Source organism: Oratosquilla oratoria, chromosome 21, assembly GCF_046742065.1.
Source record: "Oratosquilla oratoria isolate Oo_2021 chromosome 21, ASM4674206v1, whole genome shotgun sequence".
Lineage (NCBI taxonomy): Eukaryota > Metazoa > Arthropoda > Malacostraca > Stomatopoda > Squillidae > Oratosquilla > Oratosquilla oratoria.
In genome coordinates, this window is record NC_134797.1 from 54,778,809 (window position 1) to 54,791,308 (window position 12,500).

General features: G+C 40.6%; 1 protein-coding gene across 2 annotated transcripts in view; it reads right to left on the bottom strand.

Moving 5' to 3' along the window:
* LOC143036943 (ras-related protein Rab-9A-like) overlaps positions 1-12,500 on the bottom strand; it is a 72,795-nt gene that overhangs the window by 15,695 nt on the left and 44,600 nt on the right. For both annotated transcript variants that reach the window (XM_076204972.1, XM_076204971.1), the window contains exon 2: positions 4,542-4,602. In XM_076204972.1, coding sequence (XP_076061087.1) covers positions 4,542-4,595 — 54 coding nt within the window. In that variant the 5' untranslated portion in view covers positions 4,596-4,602. The remainder of the gene's footprint in view (positions 1-4,541; positions 4,603-12,500) is intronic.

The window sequence follows — 12,500 nt, forward strand, 5'->3', positions numbered from 1 at the left end:
CTGTGTCGCCAAATAGGAGGAACGGGAGGGGAACACTTCCCTTGATACCGGGTTTCCATGTTCAGAATATTCTGGTGAAATCTCTCACCGTCACTGACGGCGCCAAGATTTGCAGGGGGAAAAGTTCGTGAGAATCTAGCAGTGAATTTTTAGGCTCATATTGCATCCTAAGGCCTTGTAAGATGCCAGTAGTTCTTTTACTGTTTCAGAATAGTTATTTGTTTTGTGATTCCCCCCCAAAATCTGTGCAAACTTTCTTAAACGATAGCCATGCAGCCTTTTAAAGATCATTTAGCTCTTCATCAAAATTTTGGTCTCTCATCAGCTCCCTAATTTGTTGTCCAACAAAAATACCTTCTTTGATTTTTGCGTCACTTACTCTAGGAATCTTATTTTTCAAATATGTGAATCCCTTGCCACTTCTATCCATACCCTTTACAAAAAAAAAAAAAAAAAAAAAAAAAAAAATCATCAACCCTAGCTTAATATACAGAGGCAGATGAATTTTCTTTTAATCAACAAGAAGAGATTTGACAACACTCTTCTCTCATGGGGTCAGAGATAATTTCGGCCACACATTCTTTTCATAATGATTTTTCTTATCCCGACTATCCAACTCACATAGAAAGCTACAAAACTTTGTGTAACCCAACAGCATTCCAAGTAAAATTGCCACAACCTTTAGGTCACCACAAATATTCCATTTATGGTCTTCAGACTTTTTTTTCTCAATAGAAGCTTCATACTCTCATATGTTTCCTTCATGTTAGCTGCATGGGCCAGAGGAACAAAAGGAAACTTATTTCCATTGTGGAGCAAAACAGCTTTCAGGCTCATTTTTGAAGTGTCAATAAACAAACGCCACTCATTCCTGTCATATCTATGGTTAAGTTCCTCTATAACAGAATACACATAATTGCAAAACACCATACCATCCTCAAGTGAGATAAAATGTTCAAAACCTTAGTGTCGCTTACAATAAAAACTAACTTTGGGTTGTTTCTGGAGAAAATTCCAGCCCTTTAACCTGAAAGCAAGAAGTTCAAATTGCTTTGCTGACAAGTTTAAATCCTGCACAAGATTATTCAGATCTCCCTGACTCACTAAATTTGTTTCACTTGAACAGATTGGCTGAAAGTGCATTTCTTGTTCCTTTTCCCATAACCTCCTCACTTAGTTCCATTTGTTTTGGAGGGTCAGGTACAGGAAAGTCTTGACCATGAGGTACTGGTCTCATAGCAGATGATAAATTATGATATATTACAATATGCTTGGATGTTGATGTTGTAACTTTTAATTTTGCAATGCAGAAGTAGCAATCTGAAGTATGATCTTTTGGTTCTCTCCAAACCATAGGGATAGCAAAGGTATATGGCGTGAATCTTTCACCTGTGCAGTGAGAAGCCTGACACAGGTTCCACAACACACGAGGGGCCCAGCTTTTATCCTGGTCACCCCCACTTTGCAGCCAAAATAAAGTTCATCAACACTTTAATCAATGGCGTGAAACACAGTCTTTGTGATTTGAATGTCAATACACAGCAAATAAAGCAAATATTATCTGGACGGTTTATACAGTTTCTTGGCATTGTGAAGGCGAATGGCGAGTACGCTACTGTACAATATCACAAACTTATTGCTACACAAATGCGCACCACACAATCTCACATCAACACTTCACAGTACTGCCAAACGTATAACAATCTCACGCAGTGTTGCCAATAGCTTGATTGAAATTTATCCAACGTAACACACGTAACGTAACATACCGCGGAACACAAAAAACTGTGGGTGATGGGAAAAAATGGACATTATTTTTTTTATTATTCTGCATGCAAAAACATATACGATACAGCTATTGTTTTCCTTGGGGCAAATTCTTTGTTTGCCAGTGTAATCAGATGTTCTTTATGGTTGACTACTTCAATAAAGTGGCACACGGTCTGCATTTATTACCCAATAACCAGCGTTTCTAACTGTGGGGACAATATCGCACAGAAGAAATCGTTTTAGAACCACAAGAAATATCCATGGAGATTGGCGCATAGCAAGGAGAGTACAAGTTTCAAGTGACCAGCATTTTTATAGAAGTCTAACAAGAAAACAGTCCTACGTGCCTCTGATCCGTATGGGTATCACTAATACTCTGCATTCTCCGTTCTGCCTTTTGCACCTTAACACGTTTTACAAAACCTGAACTACAGAATATTTTTTAACTGTTGGTGGCAGAGTTCATTAAGATGAAAGAATTCCCTACCAAGCCAATTAAGAGTTATCTAAAATATCTCATCTTAAACTTTAGGGGAAATCTTGCGTGGAATCCATCTCCACTTTGTGACGAAATATTTCGTGAGTTTCGCACACTTTAACACGCACACACAAATATCATAGTTTCTTCATACCCCTACTTATATATATATATATATATATATATATATATATATATATATATATATATATATATATATAGTGTGTGTGTGTATTCACCTCGGATCTGCTGCAGTCTCTGTCGAGACAGCCAGACACCACCCTACGGCAGTGAGCTCAGAGCTCATTATTTGCCGATCTCTGGGTAGGTCTGAGACCACTCACACACCACACACCGGGACAGCAAGGTCACAACTCCTTGACTAACGTCCCGTACCTACTCACTGCTAGGTGAACGGGGGTTACACGTGAAAGGAGACAAACCCAACTTATCTCCGCCCAGCCGGGGAATCGAACCCCGGTTCTCTGGCTTGTGAGGCCAGTGCTTTACCAATCCGCCACCGAGCCGTGTGTGTGTGTGTGTGTGTGTGTGTGTGTGTGTGTGTGCGCGCGCGTTTGTGCAAATCCGATTTCCAAAAGTTGCTGTTCATTAATCATGCACGTAGACGATCGTTCTTAAATATTTATCATGGCTGCCGCCATACGATTTTATTCATCTAACGGAAACTCCAAAACGTTGGAATGTCATACCTGCCTCCTTAAAAAAAAAAAAAAAAAAAAAAAAAAAAAAAAAAAAAAAAAAAAAAAAAAAAAAAAAAAAAAAAAAAAAAAAAAAAAAAAAGTGTGTCCAGGTGACCACGCCACAGTACAAGAAGCTTTTCAAACTACAGAGTAGACACAATGTCCCCCTCCCCCCCCCCCCGACCCACGGGGCAAAATGTTGTTTCCTAAAACTCCTAAATGTTCCTATTCGTATGTGTTTGGTTTCGGGTTTGATGAACGATACCGGGGATGGCCAGCTGGCTGGGGCCTGGGTGCATCATAGGCGTCACAAGGAAACAGCAAATACGAGTATATTAAACGGGGAGAAAAAAAAAAAAAAAAAAAAAAAAAAATATATATATATATATATATATATATATATATATATACATATATATATACACACACACACACACACACACATACACACACACACGCAGGGATGAAATGGAGTTGGAAGGTGAAGGCTGGACGAAAATGTCGTTAACGAATCGTGTTAACACCTAATGCCAGTGTCACACTATGCGGAGGCGCCGGATGCGGCCAGACGATGATGTTTGCAAGTTCAATTAGCTCAATAAAATCACCTGGCGACAGACGCTAGAGCTTGATATAACGACCACTATTTTCCACTAGTTAAAATACTATCATAACTGTCCGGCTGGACCATTTAGCCAGTTGACATGAACCCAATACAGTACCTCATGGACCAAATGTCCACCTTTGGGCCACCTGCTTATGACCTTATCCTACACCAGCTGTTGATTACTGGACCAACTGCTTATTCCATGCAATACCAGTAGTCTATCTTTGCAACAGCTGTTTCTCATTAACTCCGGATGGATCAGCTGTCAACCACATACCGTACGAGTTGGCACCACTTGTATTTAATCATTCACGGTGATTACCTTCTCATTACATGTGTTTGTTTGTATATAGTATATTAAGTCCTGATGTCATAAGAAGCTTTAAATATGAATAGGGTTGTGTGTTAATCACCGTTTGTGTATTCTTTATGGCTACTCTGGCAACAAACAATTCTAAGTCGTATATGGACTAAGGTATGCCTTCTGACAATGAAGGTTATCATATATTTTATCTTATCAGCTGTCTCTCATGACCCCATTCTGAACTATAGTCAGCGCAACGAGAAGTGACCGCTAAGGCGGGGTTAGGAGATTTCCCGGTGTTGCCACATCTCCACAGATAACACGGCCCGCACGGCTCACACTGAATGCAGTGTGAGGGGGGCGGGGCCAGAGAATAAATGTAGGGCAACGTCGCTCTCCCTTGCTCATATGCCATGTCTGACTCGAGGAAACGAAACCTTTGTATAGAAAACATTGCTTTGATTTTTACCTCAGTGGTGGTGTGTGACAAAAAATTGGAATATAATTATATGTGGCAACATTATAAAAATATAAAATAAGATTATATAACAAAATAAAGTGATAAAATAATTATATGTGGCAACACAGGGGGACTCCCAGTGCTCCGCCCTAACGGCCATTTCTCAATGCAACGAGTATAACTGGTCATCATGCACCAGCTGCCGAAGTCACGTGACCAACCTTGAGTACGGTGGAGCGTCCCCGGCTGCTCTGCCGGCGATGAGAGCTGTTCATTCTAAACCTGAAAAAAGAAAAAAGAAAATATTAATGGACATAGCTTGGTTGTGGTCGTTACTGTGGCGACTCCTCTCTCTTTTTTTTTTTTTTTTTCTTTTTTTTTAAGGATATCGATCCATAATGGGGTCATTAAGCATGGTGTGAAGTTGTTTAGTCTCTACGTTTTTTTTTTTTTATATCTATATGTGTGTATGTAGCGACGGTGTATGTGTATTTACCTACTTGTAGTAAACAGGATAAGAAGTATGCTCGTAGAGCCCCGTCTCCGTTGGTCAATGAAGATCTTAAACTGCCCCCAAGGTATTTGATGGTACTAATCCTTCATCCGAATCATTCCCAAAAGTCGATAATCCTGAACTTTTTTTTATACTCTCCTTCAATCATCCCGTCTTTTTAAATTCCACTTACTGGTCTTCTGTTTTTCTTTGTTCATACACTAAGAAGTCTTAAGTACATCCACACACTTTTTTTTTTTTTTTTTTTTTTTTTTTTTTAAGTAGTGCAGCATACTATTGTGTCGGGCGTGAATTTGGTCCTCAATCCTTATTTTCATCACGTCTTTGTATATTAACAGTATCAACAATATTTTTATATACTATTGTTGATACCGTTATTACTACTGCTATTGTTTTTCTATTATTACTACAATTCTATTTACTAACCATCATTTTGAGGATACGTACATCATCTTCGTTACCGAAGAACTACCATAAGCAAGTTTTTAAATATATTTTCCACAATAATTCTTTAGATAAATACCTCTGGTGATCAATTTTCCATGACCCCCCAAGTCTCTTTTATTCTTTGCTTTCGTAATACGACTACTAATTCTATACAGCAGCATCAGCCTATTCATCCTTATACTCATTTGCAATACCTTACTTTTCTTCACACAAATTCATCTTCCAGTCCTGATTTGTGTGTGTGTGTGTGTGTGTGTGAGATTCACCATGGTCTTAGATCACGTGTTCGACACGTGATTGTCAGCTATTATCATCCCGGATGAGAGCTCAGAGCTCATATATGCCCAAATGATTTAATTTAACTGTGTTGTATGGCACCTCATCGACAATTAGTCGTATATAATATTCCTAATATGAAATACTTGATTCACAAATAAGTCTGTACGTTACAATAGCCACCCAACAAAAGCCATACATCAACAAGTAAATACACAAATAAAAAAAATACATTGGCTGCGTAAAACTCATCACCATTAATCATTATGACAGGGGAGGGAATGGAGGGCGTGGTCTTAAGGTCCTGATGGCCCTTCTCCTACTCCGTCTGTCGCAAGACTATTTCATTCACTTTCGTGGCGCGTACTCGGCACTCAAGGAGTTACAACCCATCTCCATTAACCCCTTGTAATGGTGACATAATATTCCTTGTGTTGTACATACATATTTGTAATGTTGTTTTATTTATTATTATATATTTCATGTATCATTGTGAGAACCAAATGTTCATGTTAAGCGTGTATGTTTTTCCCCGCCAAGTCTGAGCTTGGTGACGTGGCTTGGCGTCAGAGTCAAGTCTTGATTTTGCTTACGAAGCGACCGTACGCTTGTTCCTGTACTGCTTTATCACATTGTGTTAATACAGTATTTTACATTGTTGATATGGTTTCATTGTCCACCCCGTACATCCTTCACATCCGTGGAACTCTCCTTCTCTTCGCTTCCGTGCCACCCAATTCGGCACCGAAGGCGTGAGGAGGGACCCACAGGTTATTGTTGGAGGGGAAGACTTAAAGGAGATGGGGAACGCGGACAGGTGACAGTGGAGGATCTTCTTGATCGTGGGTGGTTGGCCCTTGGTAGTCCAAGTGTTCTGTCCGGTTTGGTGCGTGATACTTGGTAGCTTGGGGAAGAAGGGCGTGGTTTGGTAGTGGGCGATACCTTGGTATTGAAAGGGGTGTGGTTTGATTGCAGAAGGGCGGGGCTTGGTACTGGAGGCGTGGTTTGTTTGTGGGAGGGTGGGCTACACGTGAAAGGCGCCGGGAAGAACGTTCTACTACTGTCAATCAAGCAATCAAATCAGACCTTCTTAGTCCACGGCTAAACGTGAACCTCCCTCAGTCCCTTATATCTCCGATGTTCTAGATAACTCTACGGTAAGGTCATTTGTAGATTTTATTCAGGCTGACGCTAAGCGATCTGAACGCACCAGTGTCGCCAATAGGATGACTATCGACCCGTTCGCTCTTTATATATTCTATTCTGGTTCGGCCAGTTAATAGAGGAAGCTAAGACAGGCGCTTCTATCCTTGGGGGTAATATCACGTTGTTGAGGTAGAATAGTTGAGGTTGTGATGGAGGCGCTCAGAGAAGAGGGACAGAAAAAGTTGGAAATTAGTTTCGGGTTAAAAATATTCTGTCGGCCTCTGGTCTGCAGGAGTCTCACTAACAATACTGCGATACTAATTACTCCATACAGGAATGATGGTGAACGAAATGCGGCGTGGTCATTTGTTGAGGAGTGGGCGTGGTTTAGTGGTGACCTGGGTTTAAAGTCACAGCTAGGGAACACAGGACAAAAACCCAACGGACAAAACCCCAATCTGCTGAGCAGACAAAAACCCAACAGGAAAATTGGGGGGGGGGGGGCATAGCCTAACCTAACATAACCTAAGCTAAGCTAAGCTAACCTAACCTAACATAACCTAAGCTAGCCCAACCTAACATAAACTAAGCTAGCCTAACTTAACCTAACCAAACCTACCGATTGGGATTTTGTCTGTTGGAGTATTGTCCGTTCACCGGACATGGTAATGACTGCATAGATGGGAGGTAAATAGGGCGGAATCAGGCAGGGGTGTGGGGTGTGTGTCTTAGGTGGTAATAAAGCCTCGTTTACACGGGCCAAGTTGAGAGGCAAGTCAAGTGTGCAAGTTACTTGGACTGGAGAGGCAAGCGAGCAAGTACATGTTCACACAGGCCACTTGTCTCTGCCTTGTCCTGTGTGCACATGTACTCACTCGCTTTCCTCTCCAGTTCAAGTAACTTGGACCCTTAACTTGCCTCTCAACTTGCCCCGTGTAAACAAAGTTTAAGTTGGGTAAGCGAGAGGCGAATGAAGTGGTTAAGTCCCGATTTAAAAATAACGGTTTTAACCGTCTCGACTACCGTTGATAGTGTCGGTTACAGTTTGGTCCTGTCGCTTGTTGCCGGGTTCGGAGAAATCGTTGGTGATTGGCTTTCTTTAGAGTAAAATGAATGAACAAATAAATAGATAAAATACAACAGCAGCAACAACAATAATAAGAAAATAAATTAAATAATCAATAATAAATAACTAAGAAATCAAGGTTTAACAATAACAAAAAAGATGAGAACACATGAAAAGGTTACGGAGAAAGGGAGTGAGGGAGGGAGGGAAGGCGGGGACGGTCGTTTGGGGACTAGTTGGCTGACAGCGACTATACTACTTAAAATTTGATAGTTCGAGTAATTCTAACTATAGTTAAGGACAAATTATGAACAAAGAAGCTTGAAAGATTCTTTGCCAATATGACGTTCCCTTTATGACGTGGCTATGACGTAATCATGCATGACGTCAAAGTGACTGGATTGTGTTTAGCCTTCTAAATAAATAAATAAATAAATGCGGGAACTAAAGCCTCTAAGATATCAGCTGCATGAAATTTACACAGCCAATATCCGTACAGGGGATATTTGCTGGATGGGAATCCTTAGCCACAACACACAAATATTTCAAACACTTTTTTCTGCCTTGGAGTCTATCAAGCGATGATAGAGAGGCCGAGTATAGACTTTAGTCCCGCATATAGACGAGGGAGCCATCTGTTGGCGATAACTTGCAACTATGGCATACACTTTTTCCGATTCAGGAGTCTATACAACCTCAGAGGTAGTCGCAGGTAGAATACAGGGTTTGTGTGAGGGAGGAACCTGGGCACATAGGGGTGGTGGCCGGGGCATGTAGGGACGGTGGCCTGGGCACGTAGGGGTGGCGGCCTGGGCACGTAGGGGCGGTGGCCTAGGCACATAGGGGTGGTGGCCTGAGCACGTAGGGGTGGTGGCCTGGGCACGTAGGGGTGGTGGCCTGGGCACGTAGGGGTGGTGGCCTGAGCACGTAGGGGTGGTGGCCTGGGAAATCGGGTATCGGCCAATCTGCTATCAGTGGAGAGTGGTAGGGGGAGGGAGGGGGAGAGGAAGGGGGAGAGGGGGGCGGCAGGCCCAGTGGGTGTGGCTTAATGTGATCATCCTGACTTTGACTTCCCAGTTTGCTAAATTGAATTTCGCCTAATAACATTTTCGCCAAAACTCTTTTGTATGAAATATTTTACCAAACTCCGTTAGGTTATTTTGAGTTACGTTAGAACAAGTCAAGAAGTCGGACGAAATAGGAATTTGGCAAAACGAAACTTGCTCATTTGTAATTTGGCGAAGTGAGAACGACTCCAGCTTTATCTTCCCATCCCTGGGGGCGTCGCCAGGCGATTTTATTCAGCGAAGTCACTGTCCCCCTATTATTGAAGACTAACCGATCTTAGTCTTACTACAGATTGATGATAGGTGATAATGGACATGAAACTACCTAGTGTAGGCCTTATGGTCTCTTGCAGTCTCCTTCATTCCTATGTCTCTATGTTTTTATATATGTGTATTTATTCAATATTATTAAACTTTCCTCTACTATCTATAATTTATTTATTTATTTACTCAATTATTCATCTATTTATTCCATTGGAGAGTTAGACGAGTCTCTTCAATTCAGGTCTCAATGTCTTAAATAAATAAATCTTCTATCTTTTGCCAGAAAGAAATATCTAAAGTGTGCCCCTGTGCTGAAGTCCTGACGTCACCATGCTAAGGGGATTTGAAACTGTCGTGGGATTCCCTCCTCTTGCGGGATTCTGAGTGGGATTAACATTGGTGGGAGACGTTGGGAACACCCTCCGGGCTTATATATATATATATATATATATATATATATATATATATATATATATATATATATATATGTATATATATATACTGTATATATATATATATATACTGTATATATATATGTATATATAACTGTATATATATATGTATAATATATATATATATATATATATATATAGGTATATATATATATATGTATATATGTACAACACTGAATGGGTCCCAGTGAACATATTTATATTTATCAACCACAATTCACTTTAATTCTAGCCCATTAACGTCAAATAACTCGAGGAGGCACACATGCAGAAATTGATACATATAAAGTGAACTGCGCGCGTTCGTCAATATGGCCTCAACCCTTCAACAGCAACGACTCATTTTTTGCATAATTCATTCTGGCTGTAGCTACGCGATTTTATTTAATGGGGGGGGGAGAGATCCCTCCCCCACGTCCCCCATCCGCTTCAGGGCTATGCACCCGTAGACAGCTGGGATTATTCTCCTATTATTTCCTCGTCTGGCGCCAACACGGGGGCAAGTTGAGAGGCAAGACAAGTATGCAAGTTACTTGGACTGTAGAGGAAAGCGAGCAAGTACATATCCACACAAGCCACTTGTTTCTGACTTGGCCTGTGTGAACATGTACTTGATCGCTTTCCTCTCCAGTTCAAGTAACTTGCATACTTGAATTGTCTCTCAACTTGCCCCGTGTAAACGAGGCTTCATTCTACGGGGGGAGGGGGGAAGAACTTGGCCTGTGTGAACATGTACTTGCTCGCTTTCCTCTCTAGTTCAAGTAACTTGCACCCTTGACTTGCCTCTCAACTTGCCCCATGTAAACGAGGCTTCATTCTACGGGGGGGGGGGGGGATTGGCCTGTGTGAACATGTACTTGCTCGCTTTCCTCTCCAGTTCAAGTAACTTGCACACTTGACTTGCCTCTCAACTTGCCCCGTGTAAACGAGGCTTCATTCTACAGTGAGGAAGAAGAGAAGTACACCAGGTCCACCTTCTTGGCTTTGAAGGCTTTACTTATAACTTGAAGACGACCCTCAGATAAATCAAACTGACCGACGACAGTTTGGATACACGTAGGCTGCGGAGCCATTCACACGAGTCACGTTGGCGGCGGCGACACGGCTTCAGGTCACGTTCTACATCAGCCCTTTCAATACAGCGACTCACTTTATAGCCCTTCTTCTGGCTAAGGACACTGGCCTGAACAGGGTCTCCCTCAGTCGAGACCCCTTGCCTAGGCCGGACGGTTAACTGCAGGACCATCGGGCTAACCCCAGGCGTGACGATACAGCCTCAGTTAGCCGGAACAAAATCTATGAAGTGTGTCACCGAGGTACAGGGTCTGCCCCTTTGACGTCTGTATTTGTTTCCAACTCAGCTGAATAAAATCTCCTGGCGGCAGCGACAATAGACACGAACGAGTTGAATATAGTCTAAGAATTTAGTTACACTCATCCATTCGAACGTCGCGTCGAGAAAGTTTCAACATTTGATGATTTGGAACATTTCTGCTCCGCAGGCTCGTCACACGTATCCTCTCCCCGCCAAAAATAAATAAATGAAAAATTAATAAATAAATAAAACGAATGAACATGTAAACAAATGCATAAATAATAAATAAGTACAACTATATATGTGTGTGTATATACTGTATATATATATATATATATATATATATATATATATATATATATATATACTGTATATATATCATGTAGAAACCACTGTTAGAGTAGAAAAGACTGGAAACGGGGAATCTATATATTTCGATTGCAAACTGCAATCCTCTTCAGTAGATACAATTAAGAGAGAGCGTGCTGCTTAAGTAGCACCCTTAACAAAAGAAAGGGGAACATGGGAAGAGGTCTTTACCCTCGGCTCACTCCGTATGTGAGGTCAGGAGGCAAATGAGTTTTCAATAGGTTGGTGATGAAGAGTCCGGACATTATGTCCGGGGACCATTGCCCTTTTGAAATATTCATGTTGGGCTGATATTCAATGATAGTAGATTCTACCATTTTTCTCCTGAACTCACATCTGGATTTATAAATAAGCTCAGCTTTGTCCCAATCTAAACAATGTTTAAATTGCTTAACATGTTGGAACACAGCTGAGCTCTCTTGTCCATATTTAATGGAACGTTTATGTTCAATCATCCTAGTATTCAAATCCCTTCCAGTCTGTCCGATGTAAACTAAGTCACAACCTTTACATGGAATCGAATATACCCCTCATTTGCCTCATATACCTCATTTGCCTCCTGACCTCACATACGGAGTGAGCCGAGAGTAAAGACCTCTTCCCATGTTCCCCTTTCTTTTGTTAAGGGTGCTACTTAAGCAGCACGCTCTTAATTGTATCTACTGAAGAGGATTGCAGTTTGCAATCGAAATATATAGCTTCCCCGTTTCCAGTCTTTTCTACTCCAACAGTGGTTTCTACGTGATTGACAAATGTGTGATTACATTTTTCACCTGTAATATATATATATATATATATATATATATATATATATATATATATAATATATATATATATATTATAATATATATATATAATATATATAATATTATATATATATATATATATATATATATATATATATACACATGGGGTAAAAGGGCCGGTTAAGTCACTATCACTTGTCACGTGTTAGTGCAGGTTGGAGTCCTTGGCTGTACCACGTTTCAATTTCTGCATGTTGGCCTCGAATTTCTCGATGTTGATAACTTAGAATTAAAGGGAATTATGGTTGATAAATGTAAATCTGTTCACTGGGACCCATTCAGTGTTGTATATATATATATATATATACATATATATATACATATATATATATATATATATATATATAATGAATAATATGAAACCGCATATGTAAATGAATAATACAAAGCATAGCGATACCATGGCATGACATGGAACGGTAATTTCCTACTTCTGCCTTTACATCTTTTCCTGCGCG